General features: G+C 47.7%; 1 protein-coding gene across 2 annotated transcripts in view; it reads left to right on the top strand.

Moving 5' to 3' along the window:
* The window catches only part of LARGE1 (LARGE xylosyl- and glucuronyltransferase 1), a 594,073-nt gene that overhangs the window by 548,818 nt on the left and 20,476 nt on the right, over positions 1-24,779 (top strand). The window contains exons 11-12 of one of the 2 annotated variants that reach the window (XM_081247955.1): positions 5,189-5,352; positions 14,772-15,050. In XM_081247955.1, the coding sequence (XP_081104081.1) occupies positions 5,189-5,352; positions 14,772-15,050 (443 nt within the window). Of the gene's footprint in view, positions 1-529; positions 845-5,188; positions 5,353-14,771; positions 15,051-24,779 lie in introns of those variants that run through there. The other variant, XM_081247956.1, reaches the window with a different exon arrangement.

Consider the following 24,779-nt stretch of genomic DNA (forward strand, 5'->3'; position numbering starts at 1 on the left):
CACTCCAGAGAACCAGTAACCATCCCCAAGTAATAACACGGGAGATGCGGAAGCCTGTTGGGCATCCGTGCACTAGGCCTTCATCATTCTGTTCTCTCCTGCATGAGGAGAGCTCTCTGTGCTGCTCCAAGACCTTTCTCTGCTTCTTCTAGCCTTTGACAATTGGAGATTTCCTGCAGGGAAAGCAAAAGGGAAATGCAACTTTAATCTTCACCACAATCAAGGGAAGGAGGCGTTACGAGTCACTTTTCACAGATTAAGGAAACCAAAGCTCATAAGAGATGAGTTACGTGCTCAAAATCAAGCAACTCCTACATGATGGGAAACAAGGTGGCCCTAACTTTGAAGTCGTAGACCGAGCGAGGCCATGCTTCTCAAGTGGATGTAGATCCCTATTTAAAATTAATATAAGAGGAGCTACAACTCATTCAGCGATTCTCCTAGTTGCTTTTACTTTATATCACTGTTCTTACAAACAGTATTCTTTTACGAACCCTGCAAGGTAGTTATTATTATCATTATTTTTTAGAGGAGAAAACGGAGGCTCAGCGATATGAAATCAGAGGACAGGTTGGTGGCAGCTCTGGAACTGGTATCAGTCTTGCTGAGTAGTCTTTTTACAACTGCTGAAAACACTCCATGATCTAAAGTTGTAATACTTACCCCAATCCCAGCACCCCCATCTCCCAGAGCTCCTGCCTTTATTTTTCTCCATAGCACTTATCACCCTTCGATGTATTATATTCTGTACTTATTTATTTTGTTGGTTCTGTCTCTACAACTAGAATGTAAGTTCTGGGACTGCAGGGATGTCTGTCTGTTTCATTCATCAGTGTATCTTTATGCCTATGAAAGACTGCCTGGTATGTGCTCGATACATTTTGTAGAACCAATGAACTATTACAAGTCTTTGTCTTGAAGTATTTGTGGTGCTCTGGAAAGATCCCTGTACTTAACATCAGAAAACCAGGCCCCAGGACTAGATCTATGCCTTCAAGCATAACTCTTGGCTTCCCTGAGCCTCAGTTTTCCCACCTGTAAAATGGTCAGTAAACAAACCCAGCCCAGGCTGGTATGTGCGTTGAAGGGCTTAAGGTATGCGAAGGGCTACAGGCCACAGGCGGTGTCCTTACGAGTATTGGCCAGAAAGCATGTCCTGGATGCCTTCCCATCCAGCTGCTCCCAGCCCCCTGCCTCGCCTCTGAAATGAGGGCTTCCACGTTCAACCCCCTCGTGCTACAAGGGTGATGGGCCGCCTGTGGGGTCACATCCCCTGATGCTAAGCTCACTAAGAAGAAAAGACAACGGCCTCACGGTGGCTCAGTGAGAAGTTAAAATTAAGACACATGTAAACAGAAGCTACCAGGGAACAGATGGCTCTGTGGAAACAGCTGTATCCCAGACAAACCCCAGAGAAACCCCAGAATGCATTGTTGTTCTCACATGCGGGCCGCCTGTCACCAGCTCTTTAATCACACAGCGGGCAGCGGAGCCCAGGGTGAATGGCGTCCAGAGCCCTACAACAGGCTGCCCGAGGCCAGCCTCCAGTGATGTTCCATGGCGTGTTAAGTTCCAGAGCCTGAAGCATCACAGTGTTTGCTTGGGTGGCCAGGAGAGGGGATAAAGGTGGGAGTCACGGTCCAGATACTCAGAGGGTGTGTCTGGGCCACAGGGATACATCCTTCCTTCACACACCTGGGCTCTGGCTGTCACCTTTCCAAACCCGCCAGGTGCTCGATTCTCCTGTGCCTCTGTCAGTTGCAGCCCCTGCCCTCTTCTCCTTTTGGCTGAATCTTCCTCCCCTAACTGGCTCCTCGTGCGGTAGGTAAGAGGACAGCTCTGGAGCAAGACTGCCTTGCGTAAGATGTTAGGAATACTCCCTTTGGGATTTCAGGCCACTCAAACTCTCTGTGCCTCAGTTTTCTCGCCTGTAAATGGGAATCAGGTAGGACTCTTCCTACCTGGTTGGCTTGATGAGAACTAAGTAAGGTAAGACAGGTCAGGAGCTTAGGTCAGTGTAGCACATAGCACATCCCCCGACCTTGAGTTTTGTTTGCATTATGAATACACAGTTTTACAATTGCTAACTTGCTTCTTTGTTTCCCCACCCAGACTGTATAAACAATTTAAGTGCAGAAATGGGTTCATTCCCCATTTCTAGCACAGGGCTTGGCATAAAATAAGGGACTATTAATTATGTGCAATGTACCCATTAATACTGATAGCTGGGAGGGAGCAGACCATGCCTTTTTCTTATTTTCTCAGAGCCTCAGTCAGTGCTCAGCAGACCCTCTCTGAACCGTCACTGAATGGTCCATGCTTCTCCCCTCCCACGAAAGAATGAAGGTGGCCCATGGTTTGGTTTCCTTGGAAAACAGTGTTTTGGGTTCCTGGAATTTTGTTGATTAATATGCACAGCAGGCAACCAGCGAGCTGGTAATTTTTCTCTGCCTGTCCACGTGGTTTAATAAAACTTAACCACTTCATGGAAACCCCAGGGAAGAGCCCTGATTTAGGTTCCAAGAGACGTGACTTAGAGCCCCAGCTTTTCCGTGCACATCCCTGGTGCTCCAGTTTCCTCATCCATCAACTGGGGGCAAGAGGGCAGCCCTGCCAGTCTCATATAGACACTGGGAGGAATGGATGAAGAAATGGATATCCAGGCCGCTGAAAGTGAAAGCTGAAAGTGTAAAGCAACACTTCTGAGTGTTATTTTAACCATCAGATGTTTCTGCCCATTGTCCTAAAGCATCAAAAGGACAGGTGTTGGAAGAAGAACGGGTGGCCTCAGGGCTTCCCTGGTGGCGCAGTGGTTGAGAGTCCGCCTGCCGATGCAGGGGACACGGGTTCGTGCCCCGGTCCGGGAAGATCCCACATGCCACGGAGCGACTGGGCCCGTGAGCCATGGCCGCTGAGCCTCCGTGTCCGGAGCCTGTGCTCCGCAACGGGAGAGACCACAGCAGTGAGAGGCCCGCGTACTGCAAAAAAAAAAATGTCAAAGATAGCTGAGAACGTCTCATAGATCACTTGATCACAACCAATTCCCCGAGTGGCCTTTGGGAACATATGGGTGTGCATTTGGAGTTGTACACAGCCATCTGGAGAATCCTGCGAACATTTATTGGGCTGGGGCCCTGGAAACCAACCGCCCTGTGGTATGTGGGACAGACGCACACAATGAAAAGGTACCCCACACAAAATGCCAGTGACACCGCCTGTTATCTAGTGGTCCAAACCCATGAAACCTCAGTGGTGTACAGTGAGAAGTGTTTATGGATGCAGCTCTACTGATCTTGGCCAGGCTCGCTCACGTGACAGGCAACTGGGGAGACTCCACTCTGCTCCAGCTGTCTCTCCTCCCCCAACAGGCTAGCCAGGCATTTTCCTAAGAAGCATGCACTTCCTCTCGAGCCCTAGCCTCAGGATTGGGGCATCAGTGCTTCCCCCTCCATTCTGTCTGCCAAAGCAAGTCACAAGTCCAGCCCAGATTCAAGGATTAGAGAAATCGGCTTTGCCTCTGTAGTGGGCAGCACCAAAAGTCACATGACAAAGGGGAAGGATATGGGGGAGGGGGCAATGAAGAAACTGGAGCATTGAATGCAGTCAGCTGTCAGCGCACACATCTTGAGAAATAATATAGCTTAACCTGTCAAGGCAGTGGTCTTTTTTTTTAAATAAATTTATTTAAAAAACAACATATTTTTAAAAAGAAAAAAAAGTCTTTTTTCAGGAATACAAACACAAAAATTACAAGATCAGCATGGTATTAATATAAAGCAAACTAAAATTTACCATAATTTTGAACTACTGGTAGAGAATAAAGAAGGATAATACATTTGACCTTAACAATAAAATCATTGGAACTGTAGACAAAAGAATAATCATAGCATATCACCTAGTTCAAGGCAGTGGTCTTAATTGATAGGTCATAGAGAAGTGAGTGAATATATTTTCTTGTTGGTTTAGAGATTTTATATATATATATATATATATATATCTTTTTGGAAAAATATTCTGTTGCATTCAGCTCTTAATAACCCTAGTCATGTAAAGTTTAATCTATATTCAACTATATGTCATCATGTGATGGACAAGTTTCATGTAACAGAAGAAATATTGGAAGCAACCATGTGACCTTTGGCAAATTATTATTTTCTTTAAATAAGTTTTATTGAAATACAATTTGCATATGATAAATCCACCCATTCTAAGTGTACATGTATTTTCACAAATGTGTACACCCAAATAACCATCACTCTGAGCATGACATAAGACACTCCCATCACCCGAAAAAGTTCTCTCCTACCTATTCCCAGCCCATTCATTCTGCTACCTCACATCCACTGATTGAATTTCCATAACTGTCGAAGTTCTTTTACTTGTTCATTGCAATTTTTCACCTATAAGGCGAGCATAGTCAGTCACACCTGCCTGGGAGGGATATTGTGTATCAGGCAGCTGCTTATCGGCAGATCTGGAAACCTGTATATCTGCGTCTGCTTATGTGAAATGCTAAGTTCCTAGTTCCCTGTTAGCAGGACAGCTCACTCTTTCACTAGTTGGGTAGGAAGGAGAATAGGAGAGGTAAGTAAAGAACTCCTACAAGCAGATTAATAAAGTAAAAGACGTCAAAGCATTAGAAGAGAGGGAGAAAAAGAGTGGGTACTGAGACTGATTAAACTTGGATGAAATTGAAAGAAAAGATGTTTTGTTTTGTTTATGGGTTTGCGTTTTCTTTCCAATACCTGGTACAGAGATTGAAATCTGTAGCTCTGGAGAGAGAAAAGCACCAGGTCACACAAAGGTACTGCTCCATTTGGTTCCCGTTAACTCTGTTCATAGACAGTTTCCCCCCTGTTATTTGAAATTGTTGTGCTGGGTCATGAAGGAAAACATTTTTTGTTTTATATAAGGACTTTGTGGTTGCTTATACCTTTGTCAGCGCCACCACCATCACTGTTAGCTCAGAGCATCTCATTCCTCAGAGGGTGAGGCAGCTGCCCTTTATCCTCACCTCTTTGAAGTCAGATTAAATTGCAGAGGAAAATGAAAACAGGATCCTGTTCTTCTCTGATTGGCCCATCAATAAGGTCCAATGGGTACCAAACTCAGGGGAGGACAGGGCACAACAGGTAGGCGCCCTCGGGGACTTTCTTCTTGTTGCCAAGCCCTCCTGCCTGCCTTTCAGCTCCAGAAGCAGCTCTCTGAGCTGGATGAGGACGACCTGTGTTATGAGTTCCGGCGAGAGCGTTTCACCGTCCACCGAACCCACCTGTACTTCCTACACTACGAGTATGAGCCCACTTCCGACAACACGGACGTCACCCTGGTTGCTCAGCTCTCCATGGACAGGTAGGCAGATGGGCCCTCACCCTCCACACAGTCCCCTCGCCGCTGTCCTTCACCCAGTCGAATGGAGAAGGGAGAGATGGCCTCACAGGCTTAGAACCTTGAAGCCTGATAAGACAGGGCTTATGTCTTGGGCTTCCCTGGTGGCGCAGTGGTTGAGAGTCCGCCTGCCGATGCAGGGGACATGGGTTCGTGCCCCGGTCCAGGAAGATCCCACATGCCACAGAGTGGCTGGGCCCGTGAGCCATGGCCGCTGGGCCTGCGTGTCCGGAGCCTGTGCTCCGCAACGGGAGAGGCCACAAAGGTGAGAGACCCGCGTACCGCAAAAAAAAAAAAAGATAGGTCTTATGTATCATCCCTCTCCAGCACTGAAAACCAAGGGCACCTGTCTCTTGATGGTGCTGGTTGTTTGTGAGGATGAAGAATTGATTCTAAAAAAATAGAGCTCTACTCAAATTACCTCAAGGAAAGGGGGAGTGTATTATAGGGAAACACATGGACTGGACCCACAATTGCTGCTGGAAAGCGATTGCTGTTTGTTTGCCTTATATGCTTGTTGAGGCCAGCATCATTCCTGGAGCCTTTATCAGGAAGTACTGACATGATCCCTGCCCTCATGTGGCTTATGGTCTGTTGCACTGATTCTCCACCTTGACTGGGGACAAATTGAATCACCTGAGGAACTTTTAAAACAAATTCATGGTCAGGTTCCATTGCAAACCAGTTAAGTAAGAATCTTTGTGGGGTGGAGACCTTGAATTGTTTTAAGTTGCCATGTGCGGCCAGCATTGAGAAAATGGGACTAGCGGTATAAAAAGAGTAAATAATTAAGTCAAATGATTATAATTGTGATAAGTGCTTTGAAGGATGAAACACATATTATCAATGTCAAGTGAGAGACCTTCTTTAGGTGGCGTGGTCAGGAGAGGTCTTTCTAAGGAGAGGACATTTCTGCAGAGACTTGAGGATGAGAAAAGGAGTTAGATATGTGAGTTGCTAAGAAAAGTTTTCCAGGCAGACAAAACAGCAAGTGCAAAGGCCCTGCAGTAAGAAGGGCCTTGTGTATTCAGATACCTGATAGAAGACCAGTGTGACTGAAGCATCACTTGAGAGGGAGCTTGAGAGGAAAGTTGCATGAGGTTAAGTTTATAAACATTAGAAACTCATAAAACATTTGGGTTTCTAAACGTGGTTGAGAACCTATTGTAGAAATTTACACAAAGTTTTATGCTGTAATTTATATTTTTGAAAACATCTCTCTGGCTGCCAGGAGGTGAATGGATTCAGAGCCTTTCAGGTCTCTGCAGTTTTTCTGTACCTGGCCGTCCTTTGTGCCTTCTGCGCACCTCGGCTAACCAGCTTCCTCTTTGATTTACTGATGTCCACAGTGGCTGCCCTTGACCCAGTTTCCTTCATGTCATTCCCCCTCGACTCCCACAATTAGGAAGGGAGTTTAATGGTCTCATTCTGTCTTTGAGCCACTTTGGAGATGCCTGTCCAGCCTATGGATGAGATTCCATGGGGGTCGTTTTAGGATTAAATGAATTAATGCCTGTAAAGTGCTGAGGACAGTACCTGGCACACTTAGTAAGTGTTCAATAAATGTCACTTGTGATTAGTCACGAGTGATTGAAGAATGAGTGAACAAACAAAGGAACAGCACTGGGACACGAAAAGGTTCACAGACAGTAAGCAGTCTGGGAGCTCGGGAGAGGGAGGGCGACCTTGCCTCCGGAGGCAACCGGGAATGATGCGTGCTGAGAGCGGCTGTGGGAGCAGGTTCCTTTTTGCTTTGTGAGTCCCTCTGCTTATTAGCAAATGACGGCTCACAGAATTAATGGCTTCGTGGCTAGTGGTTTCCTGGAGATGCACAGCCTCCGGGACACCTGTCAGAGAACTTGCTGACCATAACAGGTAACAAAGGCCAAACGGGATAAAAAGGACAAGCACAGAGCTTCTGGCACCAGCTGGGTCCTTGACCTGCTATGTCATCTCAGGAAAGGTCTTTCCTTCCTGTGGCCTCACTTTTCTCATCTCCAAAACTCACGTGATTGCTCAGCAGATACTATGTAAGCATCTATTAGAATCATGTGCCAGCCTCTTGTGGGGCTGGGACTACATAAGAAGACCCTATTCCTGCTTTCAAGGAATATGTAGTGTATTCAGAGTTCAGACCATGTATTCGTTTTCTATTGTTGTTTAATCACCACAGATTTTGCAGTTTTAGAAACACATTTTTTTTTTTTTAATTTGACGGTGTCTGGGTCAGGAGTCTGGATATGTGTTAGCAGGTTCTCTGCTTGCGGTCTGAGGCCTGAAATCCAGGTGTTGGCTGGGCTGCAGTCTCATTTCGGAGTCAGAGTGCACTTCTAAGCTCGTTCAGGCTTTGGCAGGATTCAGCTCTAGGACCGAGGTCCCCGTTTCCTTGCTGGCTGTTAGCTGGGGTCCTTCTGAGCTCCTGGGGGCAACCCTCAGGCCCTCTCAGCATAGCAACTTACTTCTTCAAAGCCAGCAGGAGAATCTCTCCAGTCTGTTATATGACATAGTCACAGGAGTAATATCCCATTGTATTCCCAGGTTCCGCTCGCACTCAAGGGGGGGGATGGTGCTACAGGGTGATACACCAGGGCAGGGGCAGGAGTCTTGGGGCCAGCTTAGAATTCTGGCTGGCACAGGCAGGGAACAGGTTCTGACAACAGAGAGATGCTCCAGGAGGAGCCCCCACCCTGGCCAGGGCAGAGAAAGGAAGAGAGGGCATATGTCCCCCAGGGAGGCTGGGTGGACTGACAGTGGAAGGCTCGTAGGGAGAGAAGGAGCCCCCTGCCAGCCCCCAGGTAGAGCGTGCAGCATATCCACAGGATGGAGAGGATGCCAGGCCCTCTGGGGCACACACGGTTAGAGCTCAGGTGCTTGTGCTCAGGGTGAGGGTGAGAAGAGCAAAAGATCTCGGCCAGGTAGGCAGGGCTTGGGGAAACCGGGTGAGGTGGGCAGCCCTGCCAGCTCAAACCTGCCAGGTTCCCAGTGAGGCTCCATGAGGGACTGGCCTAGACCAGTGTCCCAAGTCACCCCTCCCCTTCCTTCTCAGCCTGGATGTGCACACCCTTCCCCGCCAAGCACAACAGCAAGTCACCCACCGTAACAGCTGCTCTTTACATTTATTTTTCCTTCTCCTCTGTGCCATTTAAAATGAAAACAAAACCTAATGCTTAATATTCGTGCTGCATGATGGTCTAGATTGGTCTTCTGTTCTCCAGGCAGCATAAATGTATCTCAGTCCCCTCAGATGAGGCACCTGAAGCCCAGATACTACGATCTGGCCAGGTGAGTGAGTTCCAGGTGATCCCAGGTTCCCATCAGAGCATCCTGGTTTTCCTTGGTCACGTTCACGACTGCTCTTCGTACATTCAGCTTGTCACCAAGATATTCATCAAGATCAGTAGCCAGTGGTTACCTGCAAACTCAGGTGAAAATGTGAGACTCTCTGGGAAAGCCCTGGGACATATTTACATTCAGTCAGTACTTGCTAGGTCTGTATTCTCTGACCACAGCATCTGCACATGGTAGGTATTTAGGAGAGAGAAAGTGATGTAGGGGGAGAAAAAGACAGGAAGACTTGGGTTCAAAGTCGAGTTGCACCCCTTCCTAACCGTGTGAATTTGGGCAAGTTATTCAGGCTATTTGAGCCTCACTCTACTTACCTATGAAGTGGCAATAATATCGTCAAGTTCACAGATGGCTGTCTGGGTTTTATAAAGTAAGACGCTGGAAAGTGCCCAGTGATTAGCAAGTGGGCCACGAATATTAGCACACTTTCCTTAATGTTTTTCACCTCTATGCTGGCTATGGCCTTTGCTACCCGGAATTTACAAACAATTAGAAGACAAACATTTTTAATTATTAACAACTCAAATCCAGCCTTATGTATACACTTGTTATTAACCAAAGAATACAGACAGGACAGAGCCCCTCTTTCTGTGGCCAGCCCGAAGCATCCAGCCTGGGCTGCAGGAAACCCGGCAGGACCTCCCTTCCCAGCCAACTTAAAAGAAAGCCCCAGCACCTCTCACATCTGCTGCAAACGCTAACCTCAGACGCCTTCCCTTCAGAGCACACACATACACCAGCATGGCAGGCGTGTGATCCCCTTGACACGCTGTGACAAGTGGTGCCATCCAGACAATACCTCAGAGAACCCAAGGAATCCCACACCCCAGCAAGAGACACTTAGCGGGACATAATCAAAAATTATAAAGCAGTCACACAGGTGGATGAAGACGGCAGAAATTCCTCCTTCCACGCCGCCATCCCACATATCCAATTATGATCCAGCAGGCTGACTGGTGCCTGTTGGATTGATTTTTAATTGAAGAAACATTTCGGGTCTGTTTGTAAACCTTTGAGTCAGAAGTAGGCCCTACGTGAGTGCCACAACGAATTAGGGGAGCCAGCATGCAGGCTCCCGTGCCCAGCTCCCTCTAGAATTCCGTTCAGAAAGAATGAACGTTCCTTGCTGCAGCTGTGGAGCTGGGAGGGCTGCTTCTCACCCAGGCACTCACTCAGGAAGCTTCCCTCCCATCCCAGCAGCAGACGAGAATGGTTGAAAGGACAAAGCAGGCCGGCTAGGAGGGATCCTGATCGCAGCATCCCTGCCACCTGGCCGGGAGATGCTTGCTCTGTTTCCTGCTCCTTGAGTGAAGTCCTTGAAGTACCAGCTACAGCTCCAGGGAATCGTGTGGCTGATGGGCCTTCTCTCTGTTTTCTGCAAGCAGGAGAAAGAGAACATGAGCTGAGCTAATGGGGTCCCATCCTGTAGGTCCCACCCCTCCGCTGGCAACACAGCATCTTCTGGGAGCTTGTTAGAACACAGATGCACGGACCCCATCCCAGGCCTGCCGAACGGGAATCTCTACAGTGGGTCCCAGGGATCTGTGTTGTAGTAAGCCTCCTAGGTGATCCTGAGCCAGCTGAAGCTTGGAGAGCATCGTTCTAGAGAGTGAAAGGTACTCCTTTCCCCATGTAACAGCCAGGGCGATCTTAATCCGGTCACATCATGCTTTCTCATTGCCTTTAGAATAGTATTAGAGCCGTCCACCGTGACCTTGAAGGCCCCCTATGACCCGGCACCTGCCCAGCCCCCAAACCTCCTCCCCTTCTGCCCCGCACTTACCTGTGTGCCACCCACACTGGTCCTGTTTCTTCTTACTTGAACGTGCTGAACTCTGTATCCCAAGGGCTCTTCCCTCTTCTTGGAAAGCTTTCCACCCAGGCTTTCTCAAGGCCAATCCTTCTCATTATCCGGGGCTCACGTTGACCTCTCCTGCAGGCCTGCCCTCACCGTCATCTTTATCCTGTTTCCTGTTCTGTTGCCCCTCTGGGGCTCAGTTCACTCTGAACGTATCTTGGTGTGTTTATTTCTTCTCTCCAGAAGTGCAGGAACCTTGTCTTTCTCGTTCATTCTGGGGCCCAGGACAATACCTGCACATTGCAGATGCTCACTGGATATTTGTTGGAGGACCAGGTGTTTCAAAGGGAGGAGTGGAATGTGAGGAAGAAATCACAGCTGTCATGTACGAGTGCCTGCTGCACGTCCAGCTCTGTGACAGACACTTGAGCGTCATAAGTAAGCAGGCTGTTCACACAGCGGCGCTCGCAAGGTTACAAGAGCAGCTCCGGGCAAGCCCCACCAAGCAAGCACGTTTCAGCACCTCTGCTTGTGTCATGTGGCTAATGCCCCATGGACCAAAGCATGTCCCACGGCCAGCTCAGAATCAGTGTGGCGGAGGGTATTACCAAAAGGTGTAGATAGATAGAGGGAGAGGAATTTGTAGCCATTTTGTCATCGACAAAGGTATTAGTATCCCCTCTATGCATATGTGGAAATGGAAGCTCAAAGAACTATTGTCATTTGCCCAGAGATACTGACACAGGTCAGAGTTCAAACCCAGTTCTGCCTGAGCGCAGAACCCATGGTTGCCCTCTGTACCCCGCAGCCTGCCTTGCTCTGTGTACCAGATTGGAGTCGTCTGCCTTGTAGGCAGTGGGTTCCCCATTCCAGCAGAGGCTGAGTGGCCACCTGCCCAGGCTGCTTGACCAACCAACATTCTAGAATTCCTTCCAACCCCAGTCTTTTAGGTTTCGAATCAGCCATCTCTCTGCCTGCTCCCTTTCACCTACGCAGACTGTCTGGGGCTTCCTGTCTCAGTAGGACTCCCTGGGGGAAGCCCTGCTTCTTTCTAGGTCTTCCAGACATATCTCTGGCCATTCCTGAGCCTTTGCCCTCCTCTTCCCAGCATGAAGCGATGACGGGCTCTGTGGGGGAGGGGAGAGAGCATGGAACAGAGCATCAGGACAGGGGGTCCTCGTGTCAGCCCTTCCTCTCGTACACGGTGTGCTCTTCAGCACGTCATGCTCTTCTCTGAGGCTGAGGCCTTTCATCATAACAGTGTTATAATCAGACTAAAAATCTCAAAGATTCTTTCCAAACGGGTAGGAATTACCCTTTTTTTTTTTTTTTTTTTTTTTTTTTTTTTGCGGTACGCGGGCCTCTCACTGTTGTGGCCTCTCCTGTTGTGGAGCACAGGCTCTGGACGCGCAGGCTCAGCGGCCATGGCTCACGGGCCCAGCCGCTCCGCGGCATGTGGGATCTTCCCGGACCAGGGCACGAACCCGTGTCCCCTGCATCGGCAGGCGGACTCTCAACCGCTGCGCCACCAGGGCAGCCCCCATTTTTTGAATTAATCTTTGTCTCTTGAAACACTCTCCGTTGGCCCAGGTCCTTGCTGTGCCAGATCTTTTGTCTTCCTACGTAAGACACCAAAGAAAGACTCAGCACAAAACTCAACAGGAACTGCACAGGGACAGACCTTAGGGAATAGGTGTGGGGAGAAACAACCAGGAGAAGGATGGAGACACTGGGGGATCTTGGACTCCAAGAGAGACCAAGGAGAAGGAGGAAGGAATAGAGGGAAGCTGACACCAAGGTTAGAACACATTTCTGTTTGGGGAAACAGGTGATGAGAAGATATTTGGGGACATCTTTCTCAGCCAAAAACCAGTTCATGTTGAGTAGTGGTCTGGATACCTGGCACTGGGGTCAGACCTGGGTGCGAATCCAGCCCCTCCACTTTGTAGCTATGTGACTTGAAAGAAGTCATTCCACCTCCTGGAGCTTCCTCACCTGTAAAACAGTGATGAGAATCTCCACTATGTTTATAGCATTACTGTAAATGTTACAAATTTACATTTACATTTTGGACAAAGCCACAATGTGTTGGCATGCTGTGAGCAACAGATAAATGGTAGAGACTTATTGTATCATGCTCACACTTTATGCATCATCATCATTATGATGAAGCTCGCTCAGTTTGTCTGTTTGACTGTTGTTCGGGTCCTGGCAGAGAGCTTGGTTTTAAGGGAAAAGAGAGACTGGAGCTAGTGGCAGAGAGACAGAAGTGATTGTGCCATGATTCGTTTTCACTCAGTGAGTTTCTTTGGAACATCTGGCACCATTTCCTGTAGAGTCTGCATGGATATGATGTTTGTCACACCAGCAGCCCCTTTCTCCTGAGAACCCTCAGTATTTTGTGTCTCTGTTCTCACTCTAAACTTTTCGCAGAGGTGGGAAGATGGGGCTGGACCAGGCAGGGCTTGCCCCCTGCTCGGAAAACTCAGACACAGAGTCCAAAACCAGGTCAGTGGGAGAATCCACAGCAGAAGCTGGTCTCTCTTCACACTCGGTCAGACATGCCTCCTGCATCCACTCCCTTTAGCAGCTCTGATGTCCACATAGTAGAAATTATTCTTACCCTGTACTCCCCAAATCTTAAAGGATTGGTACAAACATCTCTCCCATCCAAGTGCAGAGTCCTCCCATTTTGCAGACAATGCAACTGAGGTGCAGGTGGGATCATTCAAAATCCCAGATTCTCAAGAGCCCAGCAGGAACCAGGGCCCTCGTAGCAGAGGCCGAACACAAATTTCAGTGGAATCAAGCATTGTGGAGAATGTAGTGCCTCTTTCAAAACTGGCTGGGGTCAATTTGATTAACAAGTGCTATAAAGTATGAGAAATGGAGGGCATTTTACCCTGATGAATATCTTAATCCTCCTTAGTGAAAGAGGAAGCAAATCCACGAAATACCAATTCACAGAATTACTGAGAGGAAACTGAAAGTCCATCAGGAAAGCCATTGACACAAGATAGGTGTGCCCATTTTCTTTTGTTTAGAAGCATGGAAATGCATGGAATCTATTTCCTGGTAATTGTCCGAATAAAGTGGGCATTCTGACCAGGAGACTGCTGATTATGTACCTCTGGCTGGGTAGGGAAAAATTGAAATAGGCTTTTGCTGTTTCTTAACCATAGATTTTATGTACCAGGCACTTCTAATGCTTCTGGGGGGTGGGGGGAGGGAACATTTTTATAGATTTCTCTTCAGACATTTCTGCAGAACCCTCTTGGTTAGGATCATCTTTCGTTTTTTTCTCTGGGCTCTGTTCCCACCCCACCCTCTCCCTGGCTCAGCGCCTTTTGGGTAGCCTTGCAAAATTGCCTGGCGCCCTGGAGCAATAAGCGCTCTGAAAAATGAAGACACCGTCACCCCAGGCTCACTTTTGTCCCCAACATTCGCATGGTTTTTTTTCCTTGCCTTTGCCAGACACCCAAGAGTGTTTTCTTCTCACTGTCTTCAAAGTCCTATCCAGAAACCTAGCCACACACATTTGGTGCAAGTCCAAGAACCAAAGCTGACTGGACATCTAGAACCTCAATTCCTTCATCAGGAAAATGGGGGAAATGACAGATGGGGCACAGGTTTGGGGGAAAATTCTGGAGAAGTGTCTGGTGCATAGTAATGAGTCAGTAATTGTGGTTATTATTACTCTTGTTTTTACTGCTTGTTTTAATGCTCCTTGTAACTCATGGCCTCAGTTTGGCTAAATCTCCTATGGCTGGTCCCTGCTTCAGGAGAGTGGTAGGGCTGCTGTACGCCTTTGCTGAGGGAGAAGGAAAGGTATAGGAGTTTTAAGCTGGAAAGGGATCTTTACATCATTTACTGTATTTTTTCCCACCCACTGTTGAAAAGAGGAGTCTGAAAAGAAAAAGCTTAGTATAGTGGGATGTGACTCTCTCCATATCACCCCTCTGGATGGAAGCATTCAAAAACTAGACACAAAAAGGTGAGTGTTTTTGTGTCCATTTTATAGATAAAGGAACTGAGGTTTGGTTATTGGCCTCCATCACACAGTGATTAACATTTAGAGCAGGGGTTTGGATTTGGAGCTGACTGACCAACTGTGGATGGAGATGGAGTTCCCCAGCCCCAGGCTAACGGACGGGACGATGCGTGGATATACAGATGACACCTGTATATGCAGATGAGGCCCGCGCATGCGCGGATGGGTCAGGTTTTCCGTCTCTTGCAGGCTCCAGATGCTCGAGGCCATCTGCAAGCACTGGGAGGGGCCCATCAGCCTGGCCCTCTACCTGTCGGACGCTGAGGCCCAGCAGTTCCTCCGCTACGCACAGGGCTCTGAGGTGCTCATGGGCCGCCACAACGTGGCCTACCACATCGTGTACAAGGAGGGCCAGTTCTACCCCGTGAACCTGCTGCGCAACGTGGCCATGAAGCACGTGGGCACGCCCTACATGTTCCTGTCCGACATCGACTTCCTGCCCATGTACGGACTCTATGAGTACCTCAGGTGAGGACCCATGGGGCTCAGGCGCGGGCAGTGCCGGGGCCGAAACCCCCCCTTAGGATCGTCATCTAGTCCAGTGTTCCCTCTGTCAGTGGGTCAGCCAAGACCCAGAAGGGGAGAGCACCTGCCCAAGTCCACCCATAGATAAATGGCCCCTGACTGCCGGGTTTGGAGGGGCAGTTAGGCTATCAGGTGTCTGCATTTTTACGATGATCAGACTAGAACCCCAGTTGGCCTCATGAAATGTTTATGGCAGAGCTTGGTCCAGGAAGCATCTCCTGTCTCCCAGTCTAATGCTCTTCCTGTAGCTTTTATGAAAACATATCATTCCTCTTCCAATTTTTGGATCAGACAGCCTTCATCTAACCATTCTAGGAAGATCACTGCCTTTTCTGGAAAACAAATCAAAGTGGTGGTGATGGCTAACATTTATTGAAGTGCTCGCTGAGTGTCAGGCACTGTTCTGAATGCATGACAAGTGGGATTTCACTTCCTCCCCTTGTGGAGTCCCTGCCACGGGTACTATTATCATTCTTCATGTTCCCAGAAGGAGACTGGGAGCGAGATGGGGAGCTCACACTAGGGTGGGAGCTGGGGTCAGCCAGCCAGACTCTCTGTGACTCCATCCAGCTCTCCCCATGGAGGGCAGGGTCGGGGGGGCGGGCAGGCGTCCAGCAGCTGGGGAGAGCTCTCAGCTTGTTGCGTTTATTATGGAATAACAAACCATCTGAACTGGAAGGGACTATAGAATTCGCCTGGCCCAAAAGTCCCCACGTGAGCAAACTAAAGTCACAAGATGTAAATAGTCAAAATTTGTTTTAATCCTTTATCACTGTCGTTTGTCAACACGAGTTATCTCTGCTGCCAAGTGAGTACCTTCCTGATCCAGGTACCATGAGGCGTGGTTTGCATATATTAACTGTCCCACTGGAGCCACACATCAAGCCCAAAAGGCAGGCATGGTTACCCCCTCCTTTTTATTGTGATGAACGGTGAGGCTCAGAGGAGCAAAGTAACCTGCTCAGGTGCACCTAGGCTGCTCCAGGATTTGAACCAGGATCTGTCGGACCCCAGGTCTGCAGCCTGCCCTGCTTCATACTTGTCTGGATGCTCTGGGATTTATGACTGTCCCAAACAGAGCAGGGTCTGAATTCTCTCTCTCCTGGTCTCTTGCCCTCCCCCACTTCCCTCCCTGTGTGTGTGTGTGTGTGTGTGTGCCTGTCTCTGTCTGTCTCTGTCTTACTGTCTGTCTCACTCTCAAAAGAGCTCCCACAAGAGTCTTTAAACCTTTGGTACTAAAGCCAGAGCATGGATGTGATACGAGCTCCCTCCCTGCCCTGCTCTCTAGATCAAGGGAAGGCAGACTGTTCTCTGTCCACTTTCTGAGTCAGGTTTCCTTCCAGGGTTATCTTGGGATGCCATAGCATCAGTCTCTCCCCTCTGAGCAGGTGGAGTCCCTTCCAGACTGTCTTTATTAAGAACAACAGGTGATGAGAAAACCGTAATGCAAAGAGTCATGCACCACAATGTTCATTGCAGCTCTGTTTACAATAGCCAGGACATGGAAGCAAACTAAGTGTCCATCGACAGATGAATGGATAAAGAAGATGTGGCATATATATACAATGGAATATTAGCCATAAAAAGAAACAAAATTGAGTTATTTGTAGTGAGGTGGATGGACCTAGAGTCTAATACAAAGTAAGTCAGAAAGAGAAAAACAAATACCGTATGCTAATGTGTATGTATGGAATCTCAAAAAAAAAATTCTTATGAACCTAGGGGCAGGACAGGAATGAAGACGCAGATGTAGAGAATGGACTTGAGGACACAGGGAGGGGGAAGGGTAAGCTGGGATGAAGTGAGAGACTGGCATGGACATATATACACTACCAAATGTAAAATAAATGGCTAGTGGGAAGCAGCCGCATAGCACAGGGAGATCAGCTCGGTGCTTTGTGACCACCTAGAGGGGTGGGATAGGGAGGGTGGGAGGGAGACGCAAGAGGGAGGGGATATGGGGATATATGTATACGTACAGCTGATTCACTTTGTTGTAAAGCAGAAACTAACACACCATTGTAAAGCAATTATACTCCAACATAGATGTTTTAAAAAACAACAACAGGTGAGCGACCCCGAGTCAACATAACCCTCAGTCAGGGAGGATGAGAGGTGTCTTCCCAAAAAGCGTTGGCTGTGGCAGGGAGCTCTATGAACCCTAACTCCTGACCCTGCAGGGACGCCAGCAATGGAGCTGTCTTCCAGCTCCAGCTGGGCCTTGGGATCCCAGTGCGTAGAGTGAGGGCGCCCCCGTGTGGCTAGACAGCACTTTTCAGCCCCTGATTGCTGTGAATTGTGAAACCTCTGCAGCTTGCAGCATGATGATGGGCTCTGGGTGTGTCGGGCGGGGCTTCCAAGGGAACAGACGGTAGGGGTGAGGGCTGCCCTCCCCCTGCAAGAGAGAGGCTTCGCTATTGGACCACAGCCCACCTTCTGGGTCTCTTCTGCGGGAGCACCCTCAGAGACTTCCTTCCAGTTAGTTGAAGGTGAACTGGCCCCATCTTAAAAGTCTGTGGTCTCTGCTCCCCCATCCAAAGACTATATAATTTTGCCTCGTGGGCCTCGTGATTTGAAAAACATTACACATGAACAGACTGCGTTTTATGTCATCTTCCTATGTTTTATTGATCAAAGACGTCAATAACTGCTAATCATGACCTTACCCAATGTGAGATAACTGGTATTGCCCATTAATTAGCATTTCCGTACTACACAGTCACCTGAAGTTGAGTTGGCCTTTAGCCACCTCCTCACAAGAAGGTGTGTGGTTCCCCTCAGGCATTTTGAAATATTGCAGATTGCTCCTGAAACCCCATTCCTTTCTTCACAGGCCCTATAGGAGTCCAGAGACCCTGAGTTGAGAATAAGTGATCTTGTCCAGTGCTCTTTTACTGCACATGTGAAAACAGACCAGAGAAGCAAAGCGACTTCCGTCTAGAGTGAAAAGATAGTGGGACTTTCCGGATTCTTTCTTCTCCATCCATAGTATCCATTCATTTAGTGAGTAACCATTTACGAGGCACCTTAGGGGCCCCCATATCTGTGAACCACACAGATAGGATCTGTGAATCCCAGAGCTTTAGACCAACAGGAATGACAGTTGAGCAAAGACACAGACTCCTTAGGTACTGTGATGGGTGTGTCCTCTCCCAGGGTTATCAGCCTCATCTGGGGGGAGGCAGTATAGGAAAAGGTGTCCTGGAGAGGTTAGATCTAAATGGAGGGCTGAGGCTGAGCTGGAGTTTGCCAGGAGAGGGGACGATGTTCCAGGTAGAGAGAGAGATCCATTCTGGAGAGGCAGGTGGCCAGAGCCCTGATGGGGAGAACAGCAAGAGATGATGTGGCCAGAAATGTAAGCCAGGGTGGGTCCCTCAGGACTTCTCATAAAATATGCTAAGGAGTTTGGGCTTTATGAGGCGGGGTCGGGGGGTGGGGTAATGGAAGATCACTGAGAGAATGGAGTGATTAGATGTGCATTTAAGGAAGATCACTCTTGTTGCATCAGGGAAGGATCACAGTCAGTAGGGCCAGAGGAGATAAGTTAGGGGATTCTTGTGTTCATTCTGGTGAGAGATGTTGGAGGCCTAGCGACGGGATCAGAAGTAGCAGCAGAGACAGGTAGATGGACCAGAGAGAGATTCTGCAGCTGAAATCAGTAACTGTCTGCAAAGGTGGCTGGGCTTTGGAAGCAAGACAGGGAACCTCTTTCAAATGTTGTCACCTGAGACTTCCTTTTCAAAAGCCTGTACCTAGAAGTCCTGCCTGCTTTGGCCTGTGTCTCGTGCTGGCCCCCTCTTGGTCTGCTGTGCCCACATCCTTCCTGGACTAAGCAGGATATCATGGCATTGACTCTGATGTCACGGTGGACAGGCACCTGCTGCGACCCTGGTTCCAGCTTGCACTCTGTGCCGTAAAAAACTGTGTGACTTCCAACAATTCTGTTTTTTTCAACCTGTTTCCTCATTGTGAAATGAATAAATGGACTTATATCAGGAGTCACAAATACACATGCCTGCTGGGGCCAGGACCTTGGCCTAAAGGAACCAAGGATGCTGAGTACAATTCACTAGGGAGACTGGAGCCCCCATCTCAGACAGCTGCCACCTGTGCATTCTGATGTGGAATTATTGCTCTGGAGAGGGCGGAGGGCAAGGCGAAGGTCTTTATATTTTTCAAGAGGAGCTAAAAATCTGGATATTCATGTTTTAATTTTTAGTGTTGACACTGATTTTTTTTTTAATTTAAACACTGTTGAGTCAGACCAAACATGTCTTCAGGATGAAGATGTCTTTCATCCCCACAGACCACCAGTTTGTGACCTCTGACCTTTTTTTATATTGGAGTATAGTTGATTTATAATGTTGTGTTACTTTCTGGTGTACAGCAAAGTGATTCAGTTATACATATACATATATTCATTCTTTTTTAGATTCCTTTCTCACATAGGTTATCACAGAATATTGGGTAGAGTTGCCAGTGCTATACAGTAGGTCCCTGTTGGTCATCTATCTTATGATATAGTATTGTGTGTGTGTGTTCATCCCAAGCTCCTGATTTATCCTACCCCCCGGCACCTTTCCCCTTTGGTAACCATAAGTTTGTTTTTGATGTCTGTAAGTCTGCTTCTCTTTTGTAAATAAGTTCATTTGTATCTCTTCTTTTCATTAGATTCCACATATAAGTGATAACATATGGTATTTGTCTTTCTCTGGCTTATTTCACGTAGTATGATCATCTCTAGGTCCATGCATGTTGCTGCAAATGCATTATTTCATTCTTTTTTATGACTGAGTAATATTCCATTGTATATATGTACCACACCTTTATCCATTCCTCTGTCGATGGACGTTTAGGTTGCTTCCATGTCTTGGCTATTGTAAATAGTGCTGCAGTGAAAATTGAGGTGCATGTATCCTTTCGGACTATGGTTTTCTCCAGATATATGTCCTGCGCAGGAGTGGGACTGCCAGCTCATATGGTAGTTCTATTTTTAGTTTTTTAAAAATCCCTCCTGTTCTCCATAGTGGCTGTATCAGTTTACATTCCCACGAACAGTGCAAAAGGGTTCCCTTTTCTCCACACCGTCTCCAGCATTTATTGTTTGTAGACTTTGTGATGATGGCCATTCTGACCGTTATGAGGTGCTAACTCATTGTAGTTTTGATTTGCATTTCTCTGATAATTGGTGATGTTGAGCAGCTGTTCATGTGCTTCTTGGCCATCTGTGTGTCTTCTTTGGAGAAATGTCTATTTAGATCTTCTGCCCATTTTTTGATTGGGTTGCTTGTTTTTTTGATATAGAGCTGCATGAGCTGTTTGTAAATTTTGGAGATTAATCCCTTGTTGGTATGACCTCTGACCTTGATCATTTCTAGGAACTAGAATTTTGAGAACTGGTAAGGAATACGATTCTATCAGAAGTCCCAAGTAAGCGTGCACTATCCTTTTCATGTGAAGATAACCATATTGACTTGCCATTAGCTTAAGGAAAAAGTTCTTCTGTGTGAGGTAAGTGTTATTACAGGTGACCAAACTGAGGCCCCAGAGAGGTTAAATCTTAAGTGTCAGAGGAGGAAGGTGGCCACCCCTCTACAATAGCCTGCTCATTAACGGAAGGGGCTAGATCCCTCTCAAAACTCAGGATAGCAGAGCAGGCTGATTGGCAGCCCTTTGATTAGACCCCCAAACACTTACCCATATCACCCCTTTTGGGGAGCCTACTTGGTTACCAAAAAAAGTTCAGCATCATAGCTCCCTGAGCAGTTGCTTAGCAACCAGCTATTATCATAGCAAAAACAAACACATCAACTGGAAAATAATGAAATCGGTTACATGCATAGGCATAGCTGCAGAGTTTCACTAAAATATCACTCCCACCCCTTCACCTGGGTCTTCTAAAAAATGAGGGTGGAGATGTGCAGCTTTCACTCCTGATTTCAGAAATGTCAAGTGAAATTCAGCAGGCGTGGCAGAAGCCACGCAGACCTGCCTTTGCCTGCAGGTTCTACCGTGCTTATCAAGGATGTGACTCTGGGTTGCTTATTTCGTCTCCCCAGTCCTCTGCTTCCTCAGTTAGTAAAGGGGCTAGTAATAGCTTCTTGCGGGGGTCTAGCAGGTGTTCAACAGAAGTTACTTTTCTGTGCTTTGGCCCATTCTCAGCGCTCAGAACTGAACGTCTTTGCCAGGCCCCTGCCCATAACCCCCACTGTTGTGAACTGCCGCCTTCAGTACAGCCTGGTAACTTCGTGTAACCATCTCTCTTTTTTTTTTTAATGAAATGAGGAACTATATACTCATGCTCATTCACTCCAAAAACTATTGAGTGAGCACCTACTATGTGCCAGACAGTGTGCTGCATTGTGACAGTGCTGTCTCTGGATTCACTCGACCTGCATCTCAACGCTGAGCACTCCTTACTCAGCGTTTACTGGACCTTGGGAAAGGTACTTAACCCTCAAACTTTCCACCTATGAAGTGAGGATCATATTCTTTCTTCCCTTTTAAGGTTCTGGGAAGGTTAAATGGAATAGTACTTGGAAAGCACCTAGCACATGCCTGTCATGTTCTACATTCCACAGATACACACTGTGCATCTGCCATGACCAGGCTCTGTTCTAGGCACTACGGCTTTCACGGTGCACAGCACAGGCCGGGTTCCTGCCCTCGTGGGGTCACATTCTAGGGGGCACTCCAGCCACACGCACTGCTGCTGCTCTTGTCATTATCAATACAGGTACAGAGATAAAAAAGATACGGGAGCTCAGGCTCACAAGATGACGACCCAGTGTGGGTGGGCTGGGAAGTCCTCAAAAATAGGTGATAGTTCAGTTCAGGCTTTAAGGACTAATAGGTATAAAGGCATGAAATATCTTGGCATGTTCAAGGAATGTTCCAGAATGGTAGAGGCCTAGACAGCTGTCAGCTGGGACGTCCCACATCCATGAGACTGGGGCAGGTTTCTCGCCTCTTTCTCTAACCCAGCAGAATCCTCATCTTTGTTCAGTGCTTGAAGCTTTAAACCTCTGTGCTTTGCTTTGCAAAAATGTTGCCTCGCTTTCGAGGGGACAAACGTGCCACGTTGGTTGAGACTATATCCTGAGAGTGTACAGTAGTGACAGATTCCAGTTTTATTGTGTTCTCTGCAGGATGACATCTAACCGCCCTCCCCCATCACGTGTCCCCTGGCACATGATGGCGGCTTTGTAAACACTAGTTGAATGAAGGACAGAAATGTGAACAAGGCCAGGGACAGGTGGCGCCAGGCGAGGCTGACTGGCTGCTCGATGAGGGACATTACCAGGTGGCATTCCCTTATGTACATTCGTCATTTTGTTTCTACTGTAACATTTAACATTTATTGAGCACGTATCACAGGCCAAGCACTGTTGCCAGCACTTGTGCATGTATTTTGTCATTTAACCTCATCACAGTTCATTTAACAGATGAGGATGCCTGGGTGAAATAACATGCCCACAGGCACAGCATCACTAAGCAGACATCTTGCTTATCCTGGCTTATCCAAAGGTGTTCTGTGCTTACCGTCTTTATAATGTTTGTTTGTTTGTTTTATTGAGGTATAGTTGATTTACAATGTTGTGTTAGTTTCTCACAGCAAAGTGATTCAATTATACATATATATTTACATTTTTATATTTTTTTCCATTTTGGTTTATCACAGGATATTGAATATAGTTCCCTGTGCTATACAGTAGGACCCTGTTGTTTATCCATCCTGTATATAATAATTTGCACCTGCTAACCCCAAACTCCTACTCCCTCCCTCCACATTCCCCTTGCCCCCTTGGCAACCACAAGTCTGCTCTCTACGTCTGTGAGTTTCTGTTTTGTACATAAGTTCATTTGTGGCATATTTTAGATTCCACATATAAGGGATATCATATGGTAATTGTCTTTCTCTGGCTTATTTCACTTAGTATGATAACCTCTAGGTCCATCCATGTTGCTGCAAATGGCATTATTTAATTCTTTTTTATGGCTGAGTAGTATTCCATTGTATATATGTACCACATCTTCTTTATCCATTCATCTGTCGACGGACACTTAGGTTGCTTCCATGTCCTGACTATTGTAAATAGTGCTGCAATGAGCATTGTGGTACATGACTCTTTTTGAATTATGGTTTTCTCTGGGTATAGGCCCAGGATTGGGATTGCTGGATCATATGGTAGTTCTGTTTTTAGTTTTTTGAGGAACCTCCATACTGTTCTCCATAGTGGCTGCACCAATTTACATTCCCACCAACAAGGTGGGGGGGGGGGGTTCCCTTTTCTCCACACCCTCTCCAGCCATTTGTTTGCTGTTGTGCTTAACCTGTTTATTGATCCAAGTGCCTGATGGGCTGATCTCTACCATCACCATGACGGCCATGATCATCCTCACAGGTTGTAGTTATCAAGTGCATTCTATGCGTTGAGGAACTGTCTTAAGCTCTATATGAGATAATCCATTTAATTTGTACAAAACCCCACAGCCCGAGTCCTAATATATCCCCATCTCAGAGAGGATAAAACAGTGGCACAAAGATGTAACTTGCTGGAGAGTAAGAGCAGGTGAGTGTCCAGGTAGGGCCTGAATCTGGGCAGGCTGCCCCAGAGCTGCCCTCTGAACTGCAAAACTCTTGATGGCCCCTCCAGTTAACCTCCAGCTCACAGCTAACCCGGGGCAGCACATAGAAAGCACCGCTGGATGTTCAGCCGTGATTGCTAACGGCAAACGGGGCAGTGAGGTAATTAGATAGGAGTGAATAAGGATGTTGAGGAGGACATGAGATGCTAACTGTAGAGTCCCTGGCACAGAGCCGGGCACAGTCAACGACAGCTTTTTCTTTCATTAACATGCCCCAAAAGCGCATTCTTAGCTTCTCTTTCCTTCCTGCCCCTCCCTGCCTGACAGCTTCTCCCTCTGGATGTGTTAATGCCATCAATTCAGGAACCACCCAGTTTTGCTGGCCCTGGGGGCCCCCCAGCTCTCAAGATGACTCTGCCCCTCTCTGCCCACATCCGTGTTGTGTCTGTCTTACAGTGCCACTCCCTGTAGGCAGCTTTATCTCCCTCATTTGCAAGTCCTTGCTGTTGTCCCCACACACCTCCTGGAAGCCTGTCTGCTGGGAACTCATTTCCTAGGCAACTATAATAGAATCTGAGCAAACCCCATTACCTGGCCTCCTGTGCAAGCAAGGCCTGGAACAGGCTGTGCCCAGGTCTGCCTCCACAGTTATCTGAGCAGATGATAAGCACAGCTTAAACTCTGCCCCCTCCGCCCTCTCTGCCCAGAGGTAGGTTGCTAAGTCCTGAAAAGTATTATTCAGCTGATTTCCCATTGCTCTGGTTGGAAGCCATGATTCTATCTGGTACTCTTGAAGGTAGGCAATGTAAGGGGTGTGGGGGGGCAGCTGGGGACCAGGGGGCTTCTCAGAGCCACAGACACACATGTACACGTGCACATGCACCTATCTGTGCTTCTCACCGGTTGCTGGTATCCGTGGCCACGGTAGCCCTGCTGCTTCTCACCATCTGCCAGCTTGCTCCCTGGTTCTGTTTGCACCGCGCCCACGTAGTTCCAGGAATAAGCTGAAATCAGAAAGGTACGGGGGAATCTCAGCCTTCTCTTCAAATAGGGATCACCCCAACCGTGCCCATCTACACCTCG

Source organism: Mesoplodon bidens (assembly GCF_964165515.1).
Source record: "Mesoplodon bidens genome assembly, chromosome: 11".
NCBI lineage: Eukaryota > Metazoa > Chordata > Mammalia > Artiodactyla > Ziphiidae > Mesoplodon > Mesoplodon bidens.